This window comes from Podarcis vaucheri (genome assembly GCF_965113315.1).
Source record: "Podarcis vaucheri genome assembly, chromosome: 6".
NCBI classification, from domain to species: domain Eukaryota; kingdom Metazoa; phylum Chordata; class Lepidosauria; order Squamata; family Lacertidae; genus Podarcis; species Podarcis vaucheri.
The window spans coordinates 96,439,760-96,453,558 of record NC_138764.1 but is presented as its reverse complement, the minus strand read 5'-3'; the positions used below and the strand labels follow the sequence as shown (position 1 = coordinate 96,453,558).

The following is a 13,799-nucleotide window of genomic DNA, read 5'->3' as shown; positions in this document are numbered from 1 at the left end:
ACTTTGGACAGGGCTGTAGTGGTTGTATAAAACAAGGGGCCACTCCAGGGCTGCATAAAGCAAATCTTTCATCGTGCAACTCTAGACCATATTAGGTTGATGTGGAAAATACCCTTTTCACATGTGGCCTGCTTTAATTTGAAAGACTAGCGGCATGGTTAAAGGCAGTGCTATTTTTCTAGAAGAAGAGGTGCCAGAACTCACCATTAATGTCTTCCATGTTCTCTTATAACGGCAGTGGCACCCACCTGAGAGGTGCTGGAGCTGAGTTCCAGTGAGTTCCTGCTGAAAAAAGGTCCTGTTTAAAGGGTTCCAAAAGCAGTCAGTTGAATTGGCATTCTTAGTCAACTGCAACTACTCTCAAACTTTTTATTCATTTCTTACGTTTCTCTGCCACCTTTTCCTCCAAGGAGCTCAAGGTCAGTGTTCGAAACTCCTATTGTTCTAGGCTCATTTTGCAACAGGGAATTTAATTAGCACAAGCAGTTTCTGAGTTCTGGGTGCACTACTGCGCCTAAGATTTCAGATTAAAACTGCAGAGTGGAAGGAAAGGACCCCTTTTTTGCCTCTAGCTACTCTCTGAAGACTGGAGAAGAGACCCTCTTAAGAATATTAGGGGGGTGGGCAGGGGTTAGGGTTAGGGCTGAGACCATGTGAAAAGTGAACATAATATTTTAGCTGCAATTCATTCATTTCCAGCTTTGTATTCATGTTATTAAAAAAGTGCACCTAGGCTTTCTTGTTCTTAGCCGGTTTATTGAAATGAATGTCTTTTCAAATGTTTTCAGGTTATTCAGCAGTCTCAAAAGCCAGGCACGTTGATCAGGCCACCACAGGTGACATTGACACAGACCCCTATGGTAGCCTTGCGGCCACCGCACAACCGTATTATGCTTACTGCTCCTCAACAAATTCAGCTAAACCCACTTCAGACAGGTAAGAGAGAAGCATTCTTGTTATTTATTGTAATGGGATTTTTTTAATTTAAAAAACCAGCCATATGATGCAGTGTCATAACATTGCACTTGGAAAATAATGTTTTCAGTCACGGGGCCCCTTAATGGTACATGATTGTTTTGGAGAAGTTTTTTTATCGGATTCTTGAAAGTCAGAAAACCCGCACAGGAAATATACATTCTTTCTGAGCTAGCATCTCAGGTAGCAGATTTATCAGGTCATGGGGCAGGACTACGTATACTCTATGCTTAACTCCCTCTCCTCTTAATTCTGCTTCAGGTAAAGACTTTGCACCGTTCTGCTGGTTTTGGTGTGTTTGTGTGGATTCTGAATTACAGAGCATTTTTCTTGATTTCCTTTCCTTGCAGTCCCTGTGGTAAAACAGACAGTATTACCTGGAACCAAAGCTCTTTCTACACTTTCAACTCAAGCAGCTGCTGCTCAAAAAAACAAACTCAAAGAACCTGGGGGAGGTTCTTTTAGGTAAGTAATCCTGTGCATTAGTGCAAAGAGATTTGCAGGAGGGGGGTGTCAATCCTGGAAATGACACCTGTTCCTGCGGCAGATACTTCGTATTTGTGTGTGTGTTTTGGTTATGCTTTATGTTGCTTTCTCAGTAGCTGCAGATTTGCAGCACCCAGGGAATAAATACTGATCTTTTAAATATCTTCTTATCTGGATTAGCAAATATAGTAGGCTCATTCTGTCTTCCATGCTGAATTGCATTTCTGTATTTATTATACTGCCCAGTGTCTCTCAAATCTTTCTGGAATCCAGGCAGGCGGACCCCTATACAACTTCTGAATGTCTCCCTCTATATTAGGGGTCAGCAGACTCTTTCAGCAGGGGGCCGGTCAAATGTCCCTCAGACCATGTGGGGGGCCAGACTATATTTGGGGGGGGGGAATGAAAGAATTCTTATGCCCCACAAATAACCCAGAGATGCATTTTAAATAAAAGCACACATTCTACTCAATGTAAAAACACACTGATTCCCGGACTCTCCGCGGGCCGGATTTAGAAGGAGATTGGGCTGGATCCGGCCCCCGGGCCTTAGTTTGCCTACCCATACTCTATATGCCTCCCCATGTTTGATAGGTTAAAGCACAGAGATCCTCATGTGTAGATGCCTTCTGGCAGCCTACTTTGATGGACTAGGCTCTGTCAATTTGAGCAAAGGGGTTCAAATAAGGCTGGATCAGGACCTCTTCTCCCACTTCTGTGAGGCAGCAGCGACGGGGGAAATCCTGGGAAGAACCCATTCTCTGTTGGGGGTGCAAGGTATCCTGCCAACATACCTTTTAAAAAAGAGAAGGAGAGATGGAATGGTCTGAAAGCCCTTCCTGATTTTAGGGGCAACAAAGAGAGAATAAACCCCAAGCGAGATGGTAACCAAGGAGGCATTCTTCTTTTCTACTCCTCCATCTCAATATACCACTAATTTCCCCTCCCCACAGATATTAGGGGTGATGGAAGTGGTCTTCAGTTTCTACCCCCATCCACCTTTCTCTCTTTCTCCAGGTGGCTTTAGTATGAGAGGGAATAGAGGAGCCCCTATCTTAAGTCTCCCATGAAAAGGTCGACTTACATGCATTGGATTATAAAATGCACAGCTGGAACCAGAAAGCAGCACATCTTGCTTATTCTTCTTTCCTGTGGGAAGGAAAGGGCAGTAGTACCAGCATACAGGAAGCTAGGTTTGACCTGGGTATCCTTTATATTTTATTTTGTTGCTAGGCAACAGCTCCCCCTGCTGGACCTGGGGAAGTCAATGAGCTGAGCCACCCCATCTCTTCCTCCTTGATTCCTGACCGCCAGTCTGTTATACCGTTCTCTCTTCCACCTGTCTCATTCCATCTACCCTACAGTTTGAGAACGGCTAATCTAGCCTGTGGATGCTGAGCTCTGTCACCTTCTGTCGGTGTCCACATAACATTCATGTTGTGGTTGTTATTGTTTAGTCGATTAGTTGTGTCCGATTCTGCGTGTCCCCATGGACCAGAGCTCGCCAGGCATGCCTGTCTTCCACTGCCTCCTGCAGTTTTGTCAAACTCATGTTGGTCGCTTCTGTAACACCATCCAACCATCTCGTCCTCTGTCATCCCCTTCTCCTTGTGCCCTCAATCTTTCCCAACATCAGGGTCTTTTCCAGGAAGTCTTCTCTTCTCATGAGGTGGCCAAAGTATTGGAGCCTCAGCTTCAGGATCTGTCCTTCCAGTGACCACTCAGGGTTGATTTCTTTAAGAATGGATAGGTTTGATCTTCTTACAGTCCATGAGACTCTCAAGAGTCTCCACCAGCACCACAATTCAAAAGCATCAATTCTCCAGCGATCAGCCTTCTTTGTGGTAACATTCATGTTGCCAGATCCCAAAACAATAGAGATTATGAACCGTGTGCAAAAAGCAATAGATGCTCTTCAGTGAATTATTTTTTAGAATCCCAATAATTCATGTAACCCATGACTCACTCCTTTTACTCTAGCAGGATGCGTTAGAGGAAAAGTGATGCTATTCTTGTTGGCTTATAGGAAGAAGAAAAATTCAAAATCTCTGCATTTAGGGCAATACCTTTATTAGGCCAAACTGTTATAAAATAGCACGCAAGCTTGCAGGATTTCTGGCACTCTTCATTGGGCTAGATGGTAAAGAAGGGAGAGGGGAAATAGTTAGCTGCTGATAAAGCTGATACTATACCTTGTTGTGGCGATCACACACAGGGCCTCCGGACGTTTGACGGTCTATTGACCCTGTGCCGCCACTGCGTTTGCTTTTTCCGCTGCCACCACCCCATATCTCACGGGGACACACGGAGTCCAGTCAGTTGTTAACATAAACAAATAATCATGTTTATTTTTAAATGCAGGAACAAGCTTATGGTTTCAGTTAGTTTTTCTTGACAGATTCTTATTCTTAGTTCCTAACAACTCCAAACTGATTATGCCAACTATCTATCTGACTCCACCTAACAATTCCTCTCACTCTCTCATAATACAACTCTACCAGCCCACACCTAAATCTCCCTCTTCCTTCTTCAACTCCCAAACCTCAACTCCAACTCCCAAACCTCAACTGACTTTCAAAACCTCCCACTCGTAACTTTTATTCCCCCCTTGCATTCTCACTGGCCAATCACATCACACCTATTTTAACCCTTTCCTTATGACCCATTCTAGGAGGCAAACGCCACACTTGTCTCAAAGTGGAGTGTGAGGGAAGGCTCTGTGCAGGTTTCACATTTTTTCCTGCATAGATGCAAACTCGCAGCTTTACCATCAGCCAAATCTCTCTCTCCGCCCCTCTGATTTTCTCTCCCAACCACCACTTACCTTCTAGCATAGCCTTTGCTAACTTGCTGCCCTCCATAATTTTAGGCCATAACTCCCATCAGCACTGAAGGGAGTCATAGTCCAAATTGATGATGGCAGATCTAGACTGATGATTCCTGTAGTGCTTGGACGTTTAGTGACATTTTACTTGGCCTATTGAAGGTATAGCTCACGTATGGATTTTAGAATGATACGTTAGGTTACCCCCTAGCTGAAAACCTAAAGTGTGTATTTTATGATCAAATTTATAATCGTGTTACTATTCATCTTGTGGAAAGTAGACACTATCGAACACACAAATAGGCATTGCACACAGGAGCCCCATTGTTGTTGTTGTCGTCATTATTATTATGGATTGTCTTTCATTATCCCCCAGCCCCCCTAAATTTATTAATGGGAAAATCTACTGACGCGTTAATGCCTTATTTGCATAAATTTGAACCACGCCTTTTGATTATTCATATTCATTAAGGTTTCTTCCTTCGACAACAGTCAAGAAATGTCCACATTTCATCTTTCAATTAAGTTCTGTAGTTCTGTTGGATTCAGTTTACTTTTCTTTGAGATTTGATACTCTCAATATTTTACTATGGGTTGGATCCAGAGATAGCCAAGAAGATCTCCTTTCATTCAGTGGGGCTTTCTCGAGTCTTCCGTCCAATTGCCATTCCCAGTTGTCGAGGGAGTGCTGGAAGCCGCAATGGGGAGAGTGCTCCTGTTCTTGAGTCCTGTTTGCTAGTTTTCCGCAGGGATCTAGTTGGTCACTGTGAGAACAGAATGCTGGACTAGATAGACCATTGGCCTGATCCAGCAAGCTCGCCTTCCATTCTTAAGACCAGGCTTCCTCAAACTCGGCCCTCCAGGTGTTTTGGGCCTACAACTCTCATGATCCCTAGCTAGCAGGTCAGGGATGATGGGAATTGTAGTGTCAAAATATCTGGAGGGCCAAGTTTGAGGAAGCCTGCTTACGAACCTCTGGAATGTGATAAAATTTGGAGAGAACCAGAGTTGCCTTGCACCAAGTGGCAGTGTCTCCAAAAATATCCAGATTTGAGCCAATACAATCACATTTAAATTCCGTATTGTTTTGCAAAATACCCTTCAATTTGTTTTTGCTGCCCCCGCCCTCCCAGTATCTATTCAGCTGCTCATTGAATACAGTTCTCTGTTTTGCAAATTCCTGGCATTTTTGGAAATTTACAGATTAAAAAAAAAATACTTATTTTGAAACTACTGTTCCCTCTTTCTGAAGGGATGACGATGATATCAATGATGTCGCATCGATGGCAGGAGTTAATCTATCAGAAGAGAGCGCACGTATATTGGCCACGAATTCTGAGTTGGTGGGCACATTAACAAGGTCGTGTAAAGACGAAACCTTTCTTCTCCCGGCACCTTTGCAAAGAAGGATACTCGAAATAGGTGAGTTGCTGTCAACCTCGGCAGCGTAATGGCCCAATTGGTGATACGAAGCGACTCCATCCTTTTATGGTTCCACGTGATGATGTTATTGTTCCAGCAGTGGCGGCCCGTATTGAGCACAGCTTAGATGTGACACACAGATTCATTCTGTTAAGCAAAACTGGATAGAGAATGAGGGGTGGATGGGACAAAGGCACCAGTTCCCTATGTGCTATCTTTAAAGGCCACTGAGAGCCATCTGCACTAGGTACAGTGATTCAGAGACTCTTTTTATATAGTAGCTTTAAAAATATTCCCATGTTTTACACACCAGAAAAGTAGCTTCTGTGTTTCAGACATCCTGTTGTTGTTTTTTTTTAAAAAACATGGACAACCTGGTTTCAAGCTATCAGGAACCCAAATTGGCTACAGCTTCCCTGTGGAGGATATCAGTATGGGATAACATGTATTTTACTGCTGTAACTTTGTGACTTGCCCTGTACAGAACAATTGCACCTAACAGGCAGCAAAGCAGAATGAATTTGTGCACACAAGTACAAACACACATACACACGTACCATTTCCATTGGATGTTATGTCATAGCTGTGTATCGATCACCAGCTAAGCATAATTATCAGGCTTCTATAGCAGGCTACCAAGTGTTCCTTCCGTCTTTCCCTTTCTAGCAAAAGTTATTGCTTGTTGTAAACAACTTTTCAAACTTGGAGAAATAGATTGTAATGCAGAGTTGTAGGCTTGGGCCTAGGAGATCTAGGATTAAATTGCTGCATAGCCTTTGAAAAAAATCTGTAAGCTGCCTCGAGTCCTGTCAGGGAAAAAGGCGGGGTATAAATATAATACTAATAAATAATATTTGGTTAGGTCAGTCGCTAGATATTTGCCATCTTTAAAATGAGGGTCATAGTGTCCTTCCTCACACACTTCTTTTCCAAAAAGCAGCACAATGAGATTCATGAAGCCCATTGCAAATAAAATGAAATGAAACTAGTTAATATCGCTGTTAAGTAGCACACATACTTCAATAGGTGCACAATCTGCTTGGTTAGGAAACCCAAAAACATTAGCTTGGTTAGGAAACCCAAAAACATTGGTGCATAGTACTGTAGTAAATTGCTGAGCTTTGTTTGAGAAAAGCAGCTGCATGGGGCTCTTGGGTTGTAAGTTACATTATGTGAATGGTTTTTTGGGGGGGCTTTTTGTGCATGCATAGCCATCGCTTTGGGGGCTGCAGTATCAGGTGGTGTTAAATACGTAGGAAAGGGCCATCACAGGTCAGACATCATGGGTAGAACTTTTGAATCACCATAAACTCAGTGCTTTCCAGTGGAGTCATCTCACACATTCAGTGGCAAGTCAACCAACAAGAAACCAAGTAATGTGATTCTTTACATGAACTCGGCTCTGAATCGGCAATGGCTGCTTAGGTTTCTTACTGAATGCCTTTGCTTTTGTTGGAAACACAGGTAAGAAACATGGAATAACGGAAATCCACCCTGATGTAGTTAGCTACGTATCGCACGCAACGCAACAAAGGTTACAAAACCTGGTTGAGAAGGTATCGGAGACCGCCCAGCAAAAGAATATGTCTTACAAGGTAAATAGTCTTACCGACAGTGAGAAGGTTTGGCAACTTGTATTCTTTTGAGCTCTGGTTTAATGAGCTCAGATGCAATCCCAGGAATTCTGTTTCTAGCCTGTGATTTACAGGTTTTGTAGCCTTCGTAGCAGCAGAGAACCTCATGGTGCTGAACAAAAGCATCCAGGCCTGAAGAAATCAAGTGTGTCTTCTAGACACTGTCTTTGCTGTAACAATGGAGGCATTATGGGAATAAAGCAACAACAGGAATGTTTTTCCTCTTTAATAACTATGCCAGGGCTGCTTCTTGGGACATAAAACACTGTTGCATGGACGGGGGAAAAAAAAGGAAAAGCTACTTTGGGTTATTGAAACCTGCTATCAAGTTAAATTCTTAAATTTCTTTTGAAGTCTGCATGCCTTTCATTAAATAGATAAATAAATGGGCAGATTTAAGCAATCATTGGCTAGGTTTAGCTCCTGTTTGGTCCTTTTTGTGGCAAATTCTTGCACTTTGAAATGAAACCAATGGAGGTGCTGTCAGGTATGATGACAAATCAGATAGATTTATCCACTGCATTAAGAAGAGGGCAGTGCAGGGTGGATAAAATTGGGAGAGGGTGATGATGATTCTGAATTTCCTCCTAAAGTTTATATTTATGTACACACCCTAGTTTAATCCTGGCTTGAGGGCAAACCATAGTTTGATATATTCTGCTGAAATAGCAAATGAGAAGTGGAGGCTTCTAATCTCCTCCCCTCACGTACAAAGGAAGCAAGAAGGATAGGAGGGAATACACAAGCCTCACAACCTCGTAAAGCCATGGTTTGTCATCCTGGGTGAAGTAAATCTCTAAGAGATTTCTTTCTCACTGGCCAGCCAAATGACAGATTTTGTGTAAAGCCTCCCATTGATGGGTGTTCTTTTGGCAGCTCTGTTACCTTCAGCTCCCCCCCCCCCAATTCTCACAGTTCCCTGAGTTGCAGGTGTATAACATGGTGCCGTTTTCAAAGTTTCATTAACTATGAACTGTTATAGTCTAAGAGGGAATAGAATGGGTGTGTTGTTTGGGGTGGCAATTTATAAATTTGCTTTATTTCTATACCCAAAATTGCCTGGTTAATATTGCCTCCTGTAGTCCTGCCCTCCCCTCTATTCCCTGCCCCCCCCAATACTGCATGACGCTGAATGGTGGAACTTATTGCTGCTGGAATTACTCCATGGAAAGGACTTAGGGCAAATACAAATGTAAAAAGCTATTGGCAGAGAAGGTCAAAATTGGACTTACTTATGGTTAGAGTATATCTAAACTTAATTTGGCTGAACACTGGACTGGACAGGAGATTAGGAAATGGTTGTCTTGATATTCTGTGCCATTACATGCTTTCTCAAAATCCACCTCCAGCCATTATCCGACACAAAATAGAGGAACTGATGAACCGTTAGCCTGATCTACTGGCTGTCCTATTTTTTCCGCCTTAGACCAAGCTCTGGAAATGAAATTGTGTAATATATTAAAAGAAGAATAAGTTTCAGATATTCTTGAGTTGGCTTGACAGGTTTCCATCACCTAAAGAACTGGGCTTTTAGGGAAAAAGAATCTTTTTGAAAAAGGAAGCTGAAAATATCACTTGAACGTTCATGGACCCTGAAGAGATCATAGAAAAGATTGTTGAATTAAAAAAACAAAACAACAACACGTTTTTAGCCAGCTGTATGAGTTTAAAGATTAACTTGCTGTTTGAAGACAATTAAGTGAACATATTGAGCTTTAGTGTGTGTGTGTGTGTGTGTGTGTGTGTGTGTGTGTGTATATATATATAGATATTCTCTCTTTTAGCTGTGCAGTACAATTGAGCAGCTTTGTGACCCCCCCCCATTTTTTCCTAATGAAAACCATTTCACCACATTTTTTAGGATGATGAAAGATACGAACAAGCAAGTGATGTTCGGGCGCAGCTCAAATTCTTTGAACAACTTGATCAAATAGAAAAACAGCGGAAAGATGAACAAGAAAGGGAAATTCTAATGCGCGCAGCAAAGGCAAGTGCTTTGTTGTTGTTTTTCACCCCTAATAGATTGACAAGTGTTGCATTTGACGTTGAAAGAGCCGCGGTTCTTTTGTTCTCCTGGCTGTGAAATGAGACGGGAGGCTCTTCTCCTAACCCTAAATGCCACACAGTGTGATGCTGCTCTTTTGCATGCTGTCTTTAGTCCAGAACCACAAAAGGACTGTATGTTGAGCTTCATCCACACAGTGCCCCCCACCACCTTTTTGGGGGGAGGGTGTGTCGGTGTCCTTCATCATCCGGAAGCCACTCCCAGCAATTTTTGAAATTGCCCCCAGCAGCACTCTGGTAGAGCATGAGGCTCTTAATCTCAGGTTCTTGGATTCGAGCACCATATTACAAAAAAGATTCCTCTTGGTCCCTTCCAACTCTACGATTCTGTGATTCTGTGAAAACAGCTGGAGGATTCTGGTGTGGATGGGAATACTTCCTCAGGTCTAAGTGGGCTCCTTGGATCCCAGCCTATAACTGTAACCCAGAAACTGAAGTGGAAAATGCTTTGTACTCCCTTGAACGGGGAAATTGAACCGAATAACATTTTGCACTCTCAATGATGGCTCAAAGAGAAGCAAAATGCCCTATGCAAATGCATTTTGTAAAACCAGGCACCAAAGGGGTAGCGTGGAACCTCCTGCTTTCTCCTTATGGAGGCGCAAATCCAGTGAGACCTTTGCTGCTTGGTTTGAATCCAGACTGAGCCACGAAACTCCCTGGGTGACTTTAGGCCAGTCACCGTGGGTGATACCCAACACTGCGTTAGTAGAGTTCCACTTGCACTCTACTAACTTCCTTGTCCTCTCCTTTCCCTGTGCTGCCCCCCAGATCGTCCTGCAGCCCCCCAGGAGCAGATTTTGTGGGTGTGCAGGGCCTTCAGAGGAAGAGAAAATTCCATTGCACAACTGGAAATTTTACGCATGTTTCTCAACCCACATTATTGAGGATAATCAATAATAATAATAATAATAATAATAATAATAATAATAATAATAATAATAATATTTTCCCCAGCCACTCTGGGTGGCTCCCAACAGAATACTAAAAATATGATAAAACATCAAACATTAAAAACTTCCCTAAACAGGGCTGCCTTCAGATGTCTTCTAAAAGTTCGTTGTTTATTTCCTTGACATCTGATGAGAGGGCATTCTACAGGGCTGGTGCCACTACCGAGAATGCCCTCTGCCTCATACCCTGTAACCTCACTTCTCACAGTGAGGGAACCACCAGAAGGCCATCGGAGCTGGACCTCAGTGTCCAGGCTGAATGATGGGGGTGGAGACGCTCCTTCAGCGGATGACCCCCTGTATGCCACTCTCGGATCCTTCATGGAAGAGCCAAGATACAAGTGTGAAAAATAAGTAACTGCTAGACTTCATTGCTGTGTATAATGGAGAGTCCAGCAGCCTGTCTAATACCCAAAGCACGAGAGACATTGAGTTCCACAATTTGCTAGGAGATCAGAATACCTATATTAGGTTCATTGGATCTGAAGTCATCCGGACACCAGAAATCACCAAGGAATTATCAAGAGAAAGGGGAAAACCCTCCATTCAGACTCCTTTCTTTCTTAAATAGAACTATGCCAGAGCTTGAGGTGGGTGCCTGGGTATTTGGCTGGATCCAGTCTGTTTCTTCCTCACTCTCCCAGCCACCAGTGTGGTAGCTCATCATCTTAAATTTGAAAATCTGAGCATGTGCTAGTGTTGGACTAGGACCTAGGAGACTAGGGTTCAAATCCCTACTTGGCCATGAAGCGCTGTGGGTGAAACTGGGCCAGTCAGTGCCTCTAATCCTCAGCTTTCTTACCTATCTCACAGGGTCGTTGTGGAGATTAAATGGGTGTGTGTGTGTGTGTGTGTGTGTGTGTGTGTGTGGAACCATGCATACCACCTTGATCTCCTTGTAGGATTAAGTGCAAGATAAATCCAAAACTAATAACTCATTAATCTATGTTTGGAATATAGTTAAAATACGAAACATAGCCAAGAACACATTTTTAAAATGTCTCTGATTTATTCTCTTTTTTTTCTTACTTTGTCTCTCCTCTCCATCTCCCTGCTGCCACTTTGAAATTCTTCATCAACACAGTCTCGATCTAGACAAGAAGACCCCGAGCAGCTTAGGTTGAAACAGAAAGCCAAGGAGGTATGTTTTTCCCCCCAAACCGCCTGTCGTATTTATCGTCTCGGTGCTGCATTTGTTACATTTTCACCTGCGTAATAATGACTGCATTCCAAAACAAGCATAGGAGAGAGTAAAAACACCGAGGAAAACGGTGACTTTTTCTGTTTTGCCAAACACAGATGCAGCAACAGGAACTAGCACAAATGAGACAGAGGGATGCCAACTTGACTGCCTTGGCTGCAATAGGACCCAGAAAGAAGAGGAAAGTGGATTCCCCAGGCTCTGGATCAGGGACAGAGGTACAAGACTACAACTCTGTTTGTACATCATTGGATCCTAGACTTCTGATAGCTCTGGTACAGTTTCAGACTAAACTGAAATTGGAAGCACATTTCACTCTTGCCCAACACAGATTTTCTTGTTGCGGGTGTAAGAGTTAGAATTAGCCACCCCAAGTTTAACAAAGCGTGCATCACCTATGCAAGTTGCAAATCTCATTGCTGATACATTTTCCTGCCCCCCTGCTGCACATCATTTAATTACCCTTGGGTGCCTTTTGCTATATATCTTAAATTTCTTTAAACCAATCTGCCATGTTCTTTCTTACAACTGTGTAAGTTTTGACAGGCATAATATTTTAAGAGGCTTTACTGTTAAGTTGATCTCAATGTCTTTGGACTGATAATTTCAAGATGTGTTGGAGCAGATTCTTTTCTTCATCTGTCTTTTCTTAGTGGTGCAGAATGTGCAAAAAATAATAATCTTTCTTGATGTGAAACAGGATATAAAGTTGGCATTTTGTGTGTGAGATGTAACCTCTGGAATGCTTCATAATGGTTGTAGTTCCCTTAAACAAAGGGTTGGAGCCTCAATATATCTGATCTGCAATTCCAGATGCCTCACAGAAAACCTTTATTAATATAAAAGCAGATATCTCTGCCAATTTGTTTTCTTTATTGCTGTAGCAGCAGTGGAAGAAAATGGGCTTTGAAGTTCATCTTCTTCTGCATAGCTCTTGACAAAAATGATTTTCATGTTGCAGGCTTTCCAGCGAATTTTCTCTTCTAGCGGAGACTTTAATTAGAGGCAGAAATTGAGCAGATGCACTCTTCTAGTTCTGTAGTGTGTATTAGTGGAACCTGTTGAATTCCTGCCTGGGGCAGAGCGGCAGTTGTACAGTATGAGACAGTAGTAGACGGGGTGAGCTACCGTTGCTTGGTCCCTGCTCCTGCCAACCTAGCAGTTCAAAAGCACATCAAAGTGCAAGTAGATAAATAGGTACCACTCTGGCGGGAAGGTAAAGGGCATTTCCGTGCGCTGCTCTGGTTCGCCAGAAGTGGCTTAGTCATGCTGGCCACATGACCCGGAAGCTGTACGCTGGCTCCCTCGGCCAATAAAGCGAGATGAGCGCCGCAACCGCAGAGTCGTCAGGGGTCCTTTTACCTTTACCATTATCCCAAAGGCCAACAAAAATTATTTTGGCACATGGGATAGAAAATCCCATAAGCAGCTCTTTCCCCTTCCTGCAGTAAAATATACAACAACAATGAATTACCGTATTTTTTGCTCTATAAGACTCTATAAGACTCACTTTTTCCCTCCTAAAAAGTAAGGGGAAATGTGTGTGTGTCTTATGGAGCAAATGCAGGCTGCGCAGCCATCCCAGAAGCCAGAACAGCAAGAGGGATTGCTGCTTTCACTGCGCAGCGATCCCTCTTACTATTCTGGCTTCTGGGATTCAGAATATTTTTTTTCTTGTTTTCCTCCTCCAAAAACTAGGTGTGTCTTGTGGTCTGGTGCATCTTATAGAGCGAAAAATACGGTAACTAAATTGTTGCCCAAAATCAGCTGCTTGAGGTAGTAGTCTCACTTTTTTTTTTTACAGTAGGGCTGGCCCTGGTTGAAGGCACAAAATGAAAGTGCAGAAGCTGAAAAGCCTATCTAGAAATATCTCTGCAAAATCCCCCCTTTCTAGAAGCTGCAAATTTCTCTGGCGTGTGTTTATATTGTTACTAGTAAATATTTTATAAATCTTACATAGCTTTTATAAATCTGAAAAGCATAGGTTTTATAAATCCATTTGAGTCCAAACACCCATATCTAAAAGGGCACTGCAGTGAATTGCATGGGACTGTGTCTGTGAAGTCCTGGGGAGAAGGGAATTGAGTTAAATCAAGCTCAAAGCTTACTTAATTTTAAAAACTTAAGTTGCGTTCTCAGCAGTAGTAGCACGTAGAAAGATGTGGAAAAATAGGGAATGCAATAAAATTATCATTACTCAAACTTGGAGCAGTGATCCAAAATAGCATTCATTGTGTCTA

General features: G+C 42.7%; 1 protein-coding gene across 2 annotated transcripts in view; it reads left to right on the top strand.

The window, feature by feature from the left end:
• The window catches only part of TAF4 (TATA-box binding protein associated factor 4), a 77,502-nt gene that overhangs the window by 53,666 nt on the left and 10,037 nt on the right, over nt 1-13,799 (top strand). For both annotated transcript variants that reach the window (XM_082225863.1, XM_082225862.1), the window contains exons 9-15: nt 789-936; nt 1,326-1,440; nt 5,538-5,707; nt 7,172-7,302; nt 9,203-9,328; nt 11,443-11,499; nt 11,658-11,777. In XM_082225863.1, coding sequence (XP_082081989.1) covers nt 789-936; nt 1,326-1,440; nt 5,538-5,707; nt 7,172-7,302; nt 9,203-9,328; nt 11,443-11,499; nt 11,658-11,777 — 867 coding nt within the window. The remainder of the gene's footprint in view (nt 1-788; nt 937-1,325; nt 1,441-5,537; nt 5,708-7,171; nt 7,303-9,202; nt 9,329-11,442; nt 11,500-11,657; nt 11,778-13,799) is intronic.